The sequence below is a fragment of the Babylonia areolata genome, chromosome 4 (assembly GCF_041734735.1).
Source record: "Babylonia areolata isolate BAREFJ2019XMU chromosome 4, ASM4173473v1, whole genome shotgun sequence".
Classification (NCBI taxonomy): domain Eukaryota; kingdom Metazoa; phylum Mollusca; class Gastropoda; order Neogastropoda; family Buccinidae; genus Babylonia; species Babylonia areolata.
The window spans coordinates 44,535,033-44,548,617 of NC_134879.1; the positions used below are offsets into that span (position 1 = coordinate 44,535,033).

At 39.0% G+C, this 13,585-nt stretch overlaps 1 protein-coding gene across 3 annotated transcripts; it reads left to right on the forward strand.

Moving 5' to 3' along the window:
• The first annotated feature begins 2,228 nt into the window (after nucleotides 1–2,228).
• Nucleotides 2,229–12,951, forward strand: LOC143281703 (uridine diphosphate glucose pyrophosphatase NUDT14-like). 3 transcript variants are annotated; one of them, XM_076586960.1, is made up of 5 exons: nucleotides 2,229–2,464; nucleotides 5,417–5,460; nucleotides 8,113–8,177; nucleotides 9,456–9,672; nucleotides 11,528–12,951. In XM_076586960.1, exons 1-5 carry the CDS (start codon nucleotides 2,384–2,386, stop codon nucleotides 11,754–11,756), a joined length of 636 nt encoding a protein of 211 aa, XP_076443075.1. In that variant the 5' UTR covers nucleotides 2,229–2,383; the 3' UTR covers nucleotides 11,757–12,951. The 3 variants fall into 3 exon arrangements, with proteins under 3 accessions (XP_076443075.1, XP_076443074.1, XP_076443076.1); XM_076586959.1 differs by lacking the exon at nucleotides 5,417–5,460 and adding an exon at nucleotides 6,961–7,004; XM_076586961.1 differs by lacking the exons at nucleotides 2,229–2,464; nucleotides 5,417–5,460 and adding exons at nucleotides 5,466–5,563; nucleotides 6,961–7,004.
• The last annotated feature ends 634 nt before the right edge of the window (nucleotides 12,952–13,585 follow it).

Consider the following 13,585-nt stretch of genomic DNA (forward strand, 5'->3'; position numbering starts at 1 on the left):
ATATAGTAAATCTAGAAAAAAAAATTTTTAATTTTTTTAAAACAATACTTAAGTGGTGAAATAATGTTCATTTCTAATGTTCAAGTTCTGTTTGCCACTTAAGGCATACTCACCATGTTTATCAGGCAGTAATTAAGTCTTCAGTTAATGATTTTGTTGTTGTTATTATTTGCCACGGTTTGCTTGTTTATTTGTTTGTACTTACTCTGTATTATTACGTGCTCCTTATTTTGCAGCCTTGTCAAATACTTGCTTAAATCTGGGGTTGGAAGGAATAGGGGGTATTGTTATTTTCACTGATCAGGCACTCGATCACGGACCAGCATGCACATGCGCTATTTTATGGTTACAGATGCATAAATACGTTTTTGTTTTTGTTTTTTTTAAAGGAGGCCTACATACAGGTTACACCCTGTTTTGTTGCTGCCAGAAAACAGCACGCTAAGAAAATGCTAAGAAATTGTGAAACTCATCAGTTGCCTAATGTTGTTAGTGGAACATTTGTCACGGATTCATCTGTCATTTCTGGGTAAATTGTCTAGACATTCAGATTTAACTTCCCCATTTTTTCACAACACTGTATGTCTCGTTACTGTCAGGCCATTTTGCAAACCTGCAGTATTGATTGCTCTTCTTGTAATTTTTGTTATAAAATTTTCAATTTCAGTTTCTAAAATACTAGTTTATGTGAACAGTTTTCTTTGGGATTAAAGATAATTATTCAGCAACAAAAAACAAACAAACAAAAACACACACACCCCCAAAAAAACCCCACTTTCCAGGAGAAATGATAAAATCAAACACTTTGATTTCAATCATAGTGCTGGTGCGAAGTTAGGAATGCACAGTGTGTGCCCGTTAACCAGTGAACTAGTCAGGTGTTCTGTGTGTTGCACGTTGTGCATGGCTGATTGGTTAGTGTCTGCGGCACTGAGAGGTCATTTGTCTATATGGTCAGCCTGTCTTCAGGAGATAGCCTTCTGGGAGCCAGACCCACATGTTTCTCACAGTTGTCTCCACCTATGGGCCACATGCAGGTTTAAAGTTAATGACACTGAGGTAAATTGCATGGTAAGATCTTGTAAAAGGAAAAAATGTTGTTTTTTTTACTGTTTTGCTTATGACTCAACGGTTTGAATTGTCGTCGTTCTATTCAGTCTTCAGTTTCATGTACAAATGTCAAATATTCTAATCACAAAAACAAAACGATATTTTCGGTTGAGGACTTGGTGGTATTCCGGTTTTGGTTTTTTTGTTCGGGTTTTTTGTTGTTGTTGTTGTTGTTGTTGTGTTTTTGGTGTGTGTTTTTTTAATTCAATTATCATTATCTTTTAAATAATTTACTTTAAAAATTGAATCAGTCTTTCATTAGCGGCTATCATAGTATGTAAACACTACTAGAGTACGCTAGATAAGCCGCAGAGGTTGAAGGTGGGAGAAAAAGTCGCCGGCCTCAGCGACACCAGGCTGAGACCCGGACCGAACTTTACGATCAGTAGGCCTACATGATGTTTCAGTTGTGCGTGAATCTGTGTGTATATAAATGGAGGGACTGATGCAGTGTGTGCTTCAGCTCGCGTCCGGCCACTTGGCAGACGGAGTCAGTGCGTGCCGTGCCGCCGGCGGCGTGCGTGCCATCATACCCGGTGCCAGTGCGCGCGCGTGTGTGTCAGTGTGTGTGTGTGTGTGTGTGTGTGTTCTTATATTATATTAGTATTTTGCGGTCGACAAATTATTTCCAAAGAAAATGACTTAGTTAAAGTTTACCATGGACACACACACACACACACACACACACACACACACCTGACATCACTGAACAGAAGAAGATATTTCTGTTCCTTTCACATATATATGGAGTATCATTGATATTAATAGCTGATGAGAATGACTGGAACAGACTGTTGCAAAAAACAACTCGTTAATTGGTTTCATTTCTTGTGATTGGCAACTGACAGCCGAAAACACAATTTTTTCAACTGCGTTTCCGGTCGGTGTGGTATAAACCGTTATCTGAACTTATGATCAGATACAGATCTGGCGTTCAGGTGTAGCTACATATCTTAATGTACGTCAGAGGTGCATGGGATTTATCGCATTGGCCAATGGGGAAAACAAAAAAAAAAACAAAAAACAAAAAAACCCACTGGGGCTGATCTGGAGTGGGGGCTTTTTTTTTCTTTGCTTTTTTTTCTGTAGAAAATTGAAGCCTGAATGACCTCCCTTGAAAAGCAAACTCCTGAGAAGCCGCTGCTGAGAACCACATTGCTATTGATGATCCAAGCATAGAACAACTTCACCGAAAGTGCGAACGCCGGTAGATCGTTCATTTCAACTTTACAGACTTTTAGAGGGCAGTCGGAAACTCAGTATTTTTCTGACGATGGAGAAGATTGCCAATGTTACAGTTCGACCATGTCAACAATCGAAATTCATCAAACCACTTACGATTGATTACACGCAGGTATGTGTGTGCCTTCAGTCTTGTTTTCTTCCAGTTTCACCCATGACAAAGCATTTTAAGTCACTCTGCCTCTGTTTCTCCATCTCCCCCTCCCACCCCCCACTCCCTGCCTCTCTCTCTCTCTCTCTCTCTCTCTCTCTCTCATCTGCATACACACTTCCAGTGTTTATCAGTTATCCTCGGAAAAAAAGAAATAATTTGTTTTAGTAGTAGTAGTAGTATAGGGACTGGCAAGTCATCTGTCTAGACCTCTTGGCCTTTTTATGTCCCCATCAACTCTTCATCGTCACTTCTTCCATTTTATTTTATTTATTTATTTTCTTCTTTTGTTTGTTGTTGTTGGGCGGGGTTCGCAGGTACACTTCTGCAAGAAACTTTGTTTTCATTCTTCATAATCTTTCAGATTAAAAAACTCACATGGTCATACTGCCCGGGACATGCAGGTGTGAAGGGAAATGAGCGAGCTGACAGACTTGCTGGTAACGCAACACCAACGAGCAGCCTACATCTAGGAAAATCGGAAATCCTCAGAAAAGTCAAAGAATACCAAAAAGAACAGGTACAAGGCCATCACACCATTGATCGCCTCAAAGAAATAAAAGCAGAGAGAGGGAGCGGCCGCAAATCTAACATGAAAGGTAGAGCACGATGCTTTGCAAATCAAACAAATATCGGCATCATTTCCAAACCAACATTGCGCAAATTTCTTCAAAACGGAACAGAGTCTCTGTGGGCCTTTCCAAATACAATAGACCGAGCAACACACTAGATGCCACGTTCTTGGCATCAGAGATCTTTTCCCATCCCTCTTGCGGCCAGTCAGTGGCGGCTGTGGGTGTTTGTGTGTATGTGTGGGTCTGTGCTTTTGAGTGCGTTTGTGAATGCGCGAGAGTGAAATTGCACACAAGTGTCAGGAGAGATATGTGTACGTGTGTGTGTGTGTGTGTGTGTGAGGGGAGGTGGGAGTGCGGGGGGAGGTGGGGTAGAGGATGAGGTATGTGAGTGTATGCATGCCTACACTGTGGGAGCAACAGGATATTGGAACGTGTATATATATATATATATATATATATATATATATATATATATATATATATCTTTGTATGTACGTGTGTGGGGTTGGGGGTGGGAGATATGGGCGTATGTGTGTGTGCTTGTACAAGTAAGTGTTCATCTCTGTGAGTGTGTGTTTGTGTGTGTGTGTGTGTGTGCCGTGGAAGCTGCGATACGTAGACTAGAAAATTAATAAGTGTGTGGAGGAGGGGGTAGAGGAGGTGCAAGGTAATGTGTGTGTGTGTGTGTGTGTATGTGTGTGTTGGAGCTCATGTACGTTTATATGTATTTGACTGTGCTTTCATATGTGCTTGTACAAGTAAGTGTTCATTTCTGTGAGTGTGTGTTTGTGTGTGTGTGTGTGTGTGTGTGTGCCGTGGAAGCTGCGATACTTAGACTAGAAATGAGTGTGTGGAGGAGGGGGGTAGAGGAGGTGCACGGTAATGCGTGTGTGTGTGTGTGTGTTGGAGCTCATGTACGTTAAAATGTATTTGACTGTGCTTTCATATATGTGAAACTGCATGTCCGGTGCATTTCTGTTATGCATGTGTGGGTGTATGTGTGAATGTGTGTCTTCATATTTTACATTTATTTGCTTATTTATCACCATTGTTGTCTTATCTATTTATTTATTTATGTTTTATTATTATCATTTTATTAGTATTACTAATATTATTACTACTACCTTTTTCTATATTATAATTATTATTTATTTATTTATTTATTTATTTATTTATTTATGCAACTTATCTATTATTTATTCCCCCGTTTTTTTTTGTTTTTGTTTTTTTGTTTTTTTTTGTTGTTTTTTTGTTTTGTGTGTGTGTGTGTGTGTGTGTGTGTGTTCTCAAGGCCTGACTAAGCGCGTTGGGTTACGCTGCTGGTCAGGCATCTGCTTGGCAGATGTGGTGTAGCGTATATGGTTTTGTCCGAACGCAGTGACGCCTCCTTGAGCTACTGATACTGATACTCTTCATAATCAAAATTTTTTTCTTTTAAGATGGTGTTGGTGCCAAGGAGATGTTTTAACCTGTTAGTAGGCCCTATTTTGTGCAAGTTTAACTTCTGTTGGTAGTGCATTCCATGTTTGTGCAAATTTTCTTTACAGAGTTCCTTGTACTATCACAATCCGACATTCTAAAGATATGTCTTGCATTTACATCATTTATGTTATTTAATATCTTAAAAGTTTCAATCAAATCTCCTCTCACTCTTGCACCTTTTAGTGAGTGTAGATTTAAGTATGTAAGTCTTTGTTGATAACTCATATTCTTGCATTCTTTTAATAATTTCGTTGCTCTTCTTTGGAGCCTTTCTATTGCTATAGATCGTCTCTTAAGGTATGTGTGCCACACAATATTACCATATTATATTGCCATATTCTATTGCTATAGATTGTCACACACACACATACTTTAGAGTCTTGTTTTGTCTTGTCTTGTCTATAATCCTGTGGTAATCCCTATACAAGGCAACAATCCACAATAGGGGGATGCGCTCACACACACACACACACACACACACACACACACACACACACACACACACACACACGGATGCTTATACCATAGATAAACACGCAATAGTGAAACACACTCACAGAGGGTCGCACACATGAACAAGCACACACACACACATAAATTATGTCCATAATGCAAATTATACTACTGATTTGTTTATAAATTCTCTCATGATTCATCATCTGCAAGCTTATTTATTAAAGTTTTCTGTGTGTGTGATCAACAAATTGAAGTGTTACACTACAGTTTGATAAGCAGTCTTATAGAGTGTCTCATTCACTGTAAAATAGCATAAAAAGAAATGGTATTGAAAGAATGTGACAGCTGCCTTTTACTCCAGAACTGAAGAATTATTTGCTCTCTGTTTTCTGATGAACAGAATGATGAAAAGAAAAGCTGGGATCTCATCTCAGAACATGATGAGTAAGTGTCAGCGAATGCTTCCTCAATGTTCAGAATGAAATAAATGTCTCTGGAGCAGCTTTTATCAAATATAATGGAATTCCCTCTCAAGAGGACCCAGATAGTAAGTTTTTGTAGTGCTTAAGTTTAAGGTATATATGCCATTAGATGTTGTGAATAATTATGTACTATGAGCGTAAATCATATTGATCACCGATATTTGGGCAAAGTGTGTTACACTTGCGATGTATGCATGTGATGTATGCATTGTACATTGTGGGAGAATCAAGGGGTAGTGGTAAGCATTTCTGATATTGGTGGATGATACTGATAGTTAAGACTGAGAGCTCAGGATATATATTTATCATCAAGACTAGAGTAAATCCCCTGTGTAAATGTAAAGAGATGTTCATTTTTTAAACTGTGAGTCTGTAGATCTTTTGACACTAGATGCACATTTACTTGTTCTTTTCAACCGTATTGAGTTATAACTCAACATAATTTAATTTAAAGTATTATACTGTTCATTGCACTTTGAAGTTTAGTGATAAGTGGGTTTGTGATAAATGACATGAAAGTGCATGCATTGTGTGAGTCTTAGTCTTACTCTTAAGAAAGCTGATGTTGGAAAATTCCTAGATCTGTTATTACAATTATCCCCTCTCCCCTCGCTCATCATTATTTATATCACCATCATAACATTGTCATTAATATTCTCATTGAGCAAACCAGGGCTGTTTTCAGGTAATGCAGTTTTGGGTGTTCAGCTACAATACTGTTATGCATAGGGTTTTCCAAACCCACAAATTTTGTAAAATAATTGTAATTTTAAAAAAATATTGATCTACTTAGTTGGAAGTGAACTTGAACATGTGGTGCTTGAGGCCTCAGTGCTAGGCCTGTCCATTATCAAGACTTGTTACCTAACTTCAGCATGCAACATTTATACTCATAAACTTTTTTTTTAATATTCCTAAACCCATTGCATCAGCTTCTGTAGACAGCAGTTCACGTCTTATTCTCAAACATGTTAGATAACTTGCATTTCATAATTTACTGCACTCTTGTATTTTTTGTTTTTGCTCTTGTCATCACTTAATTTCATAAGTTACTGCACTCTTGTATTTTTCATTGCTACTCTTTGTCATCACTTATATTTCATAATTCAATGCAGTCATTTTCATTGCTACTGTTTGTCATCACTTATATTTCATAATTCATTGCAGTCATTTTCATTGCTACTGTTTGTCATCACTTATATTTCATAATTCATTGCAGTCATTTTCATTGCTACTGTTTGTCATCACTTATATTTCATAATTCAATGCAGTCATTTTCATTGCTACTGTTTGTCATCACTTATATTTCATAATTCAATGCAGTCATTTTCATTGCTACTGTTTGTCATCACTTATATTTCATAATTCAGTGCAGTCATTTTCGTTGCTGCTCTTTATCATAACCTAGATGTTATGATTTACTTCACTCATATATTTTTCATTGTTATTCTTTTGTTTGTAGAATGGTATACAAAAGGCATGGGATGCAATCGATGTTCATAATAGGTGGGTGATTATTTTACTAAACTATAAAAATAATGATGTAATGAGCAATATTTACAGTGATAATGAAATTCAAAGAAAATAGTGATAGAAAAGATAATGGTATATTTTACTAATGATGGTGATGGAAATCTTTGCCAGTGCTCTGTATACAAGTAAGCTCTTGATATTTCCCTCTGCAGTGTGAGTGGGCATGCATGTGAGTGCTTGATATTATATATTTACTTATAAAAGCAGCTAACAGAAGAAGAACTGTAAGTGTATTTATTGCATCAGCAGGCAGTTTCAGTTTAGTTCTAAGTGCTGCATTAAACATTCTCAGATTTGTTCATCTTACAATCAGTTTGTAATTTATATTTGAATACATCCTACTGATCATTTACAGTGCTCTTAAGTTTGCTCATGTCATGCTTTTATACTATCAGTATCAATAGATTTATGTTTGTGCTCATGAAAATTTTCAGAGGTTAAAAATCAAATCAAATCAAAAGCCTGTCCATAAAACTAAAGAAGTTTATTAAATACACAAGCTTCCTTATAACTCTTTGAAACATTAAACTGGTATATGATGGTATGGATGTATATTTTTTTTGTTTCAAATTGGAAATAAAGTATAATTGTACAGAACATAGTTAAATAAATAGCATGCATGTGTCAAACACAGATTCTTGAACACACAGAGAGACTTGCACACACACACACTCTCTCTCTCTCTCTCTCTCTCTCTCTCTCTCTCTCTCACACACACACACACACACACACACACACACACACACACACACACACACACACACACACACACACACACACACACACACACACACACATTTAATGACATTCACATATATGCATGGCCCATATACTCATTCAAGTGATGCAAATGGTTGTTGTGCTTGTGAACACAGGAGAGACAGAGACAGAGATGGAGACAGAGAAGGACAGAGGATGCATTTGTTTTCCTGTAGCAGTTTCATTCACATTTGCATTTCTTTTATAAATGATGCACAATTTTTATATATGAAAACATTGCATCTAGTATGAACACTGACACTTAATCATTGATTTTTTTTTCCCCTGGATATAATGACAGTGTAATGGTTTGTGTGTGCAGTGTGGCCATCCTCACCTTCAACAAAACCAGAGAACAGTTCGTCTTTGTCAAGCAGTTCAGGCCTGGTGATGCATACTGACATGACACATGTTTTATTCAATGACTATACGATACAAGCCAGTGCAGACGATATGCACAGCTGGACACAGTTTTTTTTCTTTCTTCGCCACTTGGTAGACTCTCAGGGCCTTTGATCAGGGTTTAAGCATGGTGTTGTATCTTTGGGAAAGGCACTTTACTCTGATTTTCCTCACTCCACCCTGTGTAAAATGGGCACCCAACTTAAGATGTGGAAGATAAAAACAGCAGACAGAGAGTGTTGTGCCCTGATTTCCTATGTCGAGTCCTAGAGACGGTGGATCTGAGTTTGTTGTCCCAGTGGCTGTAATTAGTGTAAATGGCTATGAGGTCTTTAGTCTTTCCTTAACCAAGGCCTACCAGTGTGTCAGGTCAAGGTGTAAGTCAGACATCTGCTTCCCCCATCCCTAACCACCACACTTCCCTCACCTGACTTTGTTTTGTTTTGTGTGTGTGTGTGTGTGTGTGTGTGTGTTTTACCAGGTGTGATGTAGCATGTAAGGATCAGATTGTAAGCTTTGACACCTCATTGAAACTGAAATTAAGCTGAAACTCAGTAACCATTTGCTGTCAGATCCAAATGGTTACCATTGCTGACAGAAAATTGCAAACATGAATGAGGAGTATGAAGAAAAAAGAAAACAGTGATGACGTGTGTGTATGTGTGTGTAGGGTGTGTGTGTTTATGTAGGGTGTGTGCCTGTCACGATCCTACACTCTAGTTAAAGGTATCTCACTGTGTGTGTGTAGGGTGTGTGTGTTTATGTAGGGTGTGTGCCTGTCACGATCCTACACTCTAGTTAAAGGTATCTCACTGTGTGTGTGTAGGGTGTGTGTTTTCCTGCCTGCATGCCTGCTTTCCTGTGTGCTGAGCATGTGTGAGTTGTTAGGAATTTGTCATGGTTTATTATTTTAACATTTTGTTAACATGATTGCCACAGTTATCATTGCAGTTCAGTATACATGCTATTATTGCTACTAATGCCATGAGCTGTATTCATAGGTTTTGAGACTGCTTTTCTTTTGTTTATAATTATCATATAATACCAGTTAAGTAATTGACCACTGATCAATGACAAGCAGAATTCCAAACGTACATACATGTGAAAAGTATAATGAGAGTCACGTTAACGCATAACGGCCCACAAAGTCTTAAATCCACATTATGTCTGAAGACTTTTGAGGGAGGGTTGAGCTGAAGTATTAAAAATTTGAGCCCCTCTGATATCCTGACTCATTTATCGTCTGTTCTGCTGTTTCCCCAGCGGTGTACCTCAAAGACGTGACCACCCACAAGGATGAGGACGGTGTGGAGAGAGTGGACACGGACAAGTTCCCAGGCTCCATGGGTCTGTGCCTGGAGCTGTGTGCTGGCATCCTGGACAAGAGCCACTCGGCCCAGGAAACTGCTCAGCTGGAGCTGATGGAAGAGTGTGGCTACAAGGTGCCTCTGGACAGCATTCAGAAGATCACCACATTCAGGTAATCACTAAGTCTGCCTTTCAGTTTCACGTTCATGCCTTATGTTCCTAGAATAACCATTATTGGTTGTGAAAAAAAAAAAAGGAAACATCAATGACTGTTCTGAAAGTTATGGCCGTGGACTGCGTTTTACTGGATCAAGAATAAAGAGGGCACTTTTTTCATGGGTGGAAAAACCAGACAGTGGGTGGAAAGTTGTAACTTGAACAGTGTGTGCGTGTGCTCAAGACCATAACTGGCTACAGAAGAGACGAATTTGAAAGAAAGCATGCGTAACCAAAAAGATGACGCTTAAATAAAAAATGGGGCACTTTTTCATGTGTGGAAAAACCTCATAGCCGATGGACAGTTGTAATTTGAAGGGTGTGCTCATGCGCTTAAGACCATAATCGGCCACGGAAGATCTGAAGTTTAGAGAAAACGTGATCAAACCTAAAAGCTGGCGAACTGTTACATGCAAATGTAAGACTGATGAAGAAGATAGAAAGTGAACCTCACTGCGTAAAAAAACAAAATCAAAGCCACCAGACCCTCAGGAATGATGACGATGAATGGTGGCCATGTTTACAAGTACAGAAAAGGGAAAACTTTCGTTTGTGCACTCTCTGCATTTGGGAATTTTCTGTAAGTTGTGGTGGCAGTGATTTCTTCTTCTTCTGCGTTCGTGGGCTTCAACTCCCACGTTCACTTGTATATACTCGAGTGGGATTTTACGTGCATGACTGTTTTTACCCCGCCATGTAGGCAGCCATACTCTGTTTTCGGGGGTGTGCATGCTGGGTATGTTCTGGTTTCCATAACCAACCGAGCGCTGACATGGATTACAGGATCTTCAACGTGCGTATTTGATCTTATGCTTACGCATACACACGAAGGGGGTTCAGGCACTAGCAGGTCTGCACATATGTTGACCTGGGAGATCGTAGAAAATCTCCACCCTTTACCCACCAGGCACCGTCACCGTGATTCGAACCCGAGACCCTCAGATCGAAAGTCCAATGCTTTAACCATTCGGCTATGGTGCCCGTCTGTGGTGGCAGTGATGATTGTCATCATCACATTGAATCCAAAAAGTAGAATGTAGTGTGTTCCTGAAAATTGTTTTTTTGTTGTTGTTGTTTTTTTTTGTTGTTTTTTTTCTTTTCTTTGTTTTCACATCGTCCGTTCCTTTTTGTAAGATTTTGTAAAAACAACAAAAAACAACAACAAAAATGTCAGTCATATTGTATTTAGATTTTGGTTAGGAAAAAGAAAAATACAAACAGTGTAAAAACGAAAATTTTCGGCTGATAACTTAAGAATTGTAAAGTCATTTTTTATGCAAACTGTGTGAAAACATAGCCAGTAACTTCAAAATTTTATTTTCAAAGTATGTCCCTTAAAAAATGGTGAATGTTTGAGTTTTTTTATTTTTGCCAGAGAGTTAGACATCTTGGTCAGATTGTGAACAGTATCAGCTCAAAGACCAGAATTCATTTAATGTTTTGCTGTTTGTTACTTATAGCTATCTTGGGTAGTTGACAATTGATTATTTAGCATGATTGGTTTCACTGAATCCGTGCCACCAATGGGAAAAAACTCTTCCGCACTGTCGAGACCTGACATGCTTGCTCTTCTCTCCCCTGCACATTGGCACTTTGTGATGCACATCATTGGGAAAAAAACTCTTCTGCACTGTGGAGAGCTGACATGCTTGCGCTTCTCTCCCCTGCACATTGGCAGTTTGTGATGCACACTCAAGCACAAACATAACTTTCACACACACACACACACACATATGTTCGCACTGCAGAATTTATTCAAACAAATTGATGACACCACACAAGTATGAACATTTGACATCCATACGTTTCAGAGGTGGCGTGGGCTCCTCCGGATCCTTGCAAACATTATTCTACGCAGAAGTGACGGACGCCATGCAAGTCGGCAAAGGCGGAGGGCTGGCAGAGGAAGGGGAGATGATTGAGGTGGTGCACATGTCAGTGGAAGAAGGGCAGAAGCTGATCTTTGACGAAACGGTCAACAGACCTTCCGGGTTACTGTTTGGCTTGATGTGGTTCTTCTCCACCAAGTGGCAGAAATAGTGCAGGAGTGAGCATGCCGCTCTGCAGTGTAATTCCTGGCACTGGACCAAATTGTACCTTATGAAGCTGCTTTACAGTGCATTTGTGCGCGTATGTGCTGAATGCATGTTTTATCTTTTGTAGGTGACTTTATACTAAACCAAGTATGAAAGTACTAGTTTTTATTATGGTTTGTGCGTGTGGGATGCGTGTATGTGTACATGTGTGTGTGTGTTTGTGTATGTATGTGTTAACTATAAAGTTATACCTTTCATAAAATAAGGCAGGATCTGTGTGTGTGTGTGTGAAGTATAATGATAGACTCTTTACAGAAGTAGGCGACAGTACTTTTTCATCCTGATTTCTTCTCTGTGTGTGTGTGTGTGTGTTCATAGGCATGACCATTTCTTAAATTATAATTCAAATAAACTTGTCGAATGTTTAGATGTAGACTCCCCCCACTTATCTATTTGCCTTGCACCCTCAGGGAAATCCATGTGTAGTGAAGATGAAAATATCTGTGTGCTGATCTTTGGCTTCTCTCTATTGCCATTCTGAGTGTGAGACCATTGCTATGTTCTTTGTGGTTAAGAAGTGGCTGTTGAATGCATAAGGTTAATAGCTGAAAGGTGCACAAACAGGTGGAGGCACTGGGGCAGAATCACACAGGTGTTGGACTTCTGATCCAGTGACCACCACCAGTGAGAAGGATTCAAAGCCCATGTCGTACTTTACACCAATTTTCCTCATTCCACCCAAGTGTGAATGGGTATCTGACTTTGGATGGGGAAGGTTAATGGCAGGAGAGGATTGGGCTTTCAATGCCAAGCTGTAGTCACAGTGGATATGAATTCACTGCCCTGATCGCATCAAAAGGCTATGGGACCTTCAACCTTATGTAACGGGTAATTGCTGATATAGTGTTTAATATGTGTAACCATTTTCTATTAAAGGGGTAATTTGCTGATTTAGTGATTAATATGTGTAACCATTTTCTATTTTTTAAACAAATTTGTTTAGACATTCCATACTGAGTAAAGTTGATGCGAAACACACAGATGCTTTGTTACTTCACAAAAACGGCAGTAATGTCAATTATTGACTGGTGAACTTAATGTACAAGTCAAAGGAAAGAAGTGGTATCTTAATGCACAAGTGAAAAGAAAGAAGTATGAGTGTTTTAAAAAAAATTGTAAAATAAATCCATCATTATTATGCAAGAAAGAATTTGTGGTTGTCAGTTTCAGATTTCCCTTTTTGCAAATTTGTGAACCCACTCATTAATGTTTGAGTGTGTGTGTGTTTGGTGTGTGTGTGTGTGTGCACATGGTTCTAATGTAATCACAAAGAAATACTGAAAAAGATGTATTGCAAGTCCATTGTCTCACATCATTTGCAGTTGAAAACAGAAGGGAAAACTGAAATAATAATGTTGAAATTAGATGCATTGGGCTTTTAGCTTTTTTAAACAGTATTCTTGGGGTTTTTTTTAGTCACCCACAAACACTTCAAAAATAAAAGGAATGAAAAGAGAAAGCAAGGATAGAGAAAGGACGCCAAGGGAGGGAAGTACTCGGCGCAATAGCCGAGTGGTTAAAGCGTTGGACTTTCAATCTGAGGGTCCCGGGTTCGAATCTCGGTAACAGCGCCTGGTGGGTAAAGGGTGGAGATTTTTCCGATCTCCCAGGTCAACATATGTGCAGACCTGCTAGTGCCTGATCCCCCTTCGTGTGTATACGCACGCAGAAAATCAAATACGCACGTTAAAGATCCTGTAATCCATGTCAGTGTTCGGTGGGTTATGGAGACACGAAAATACCCAGCATGCATGAACCACGACATGCCGAGTC

Coding starts and splice junctions, on each gene's coding strand:
- LOC143281703 (XM_076586960.1), top strand. CDS start 2,384: ATGGAGAAGATTGCCAATGTTACAGTTCGACCATGTCAACAATCGAAA. Junction 8,178..9,455: donor TGTCAAGCAGTTCAGGCCTG/GTGATGCATACT, acceptor CTGTTTCCCCAG/CGGTGTACCTCAAAGACGTG. Junction 9,673..11,527: donor CAGAAGATCACCACATTCAG/GTAATCACTAAG, acceptor CATACGTTTCAG/AGGTGGCGTGGGCTCCTCCG.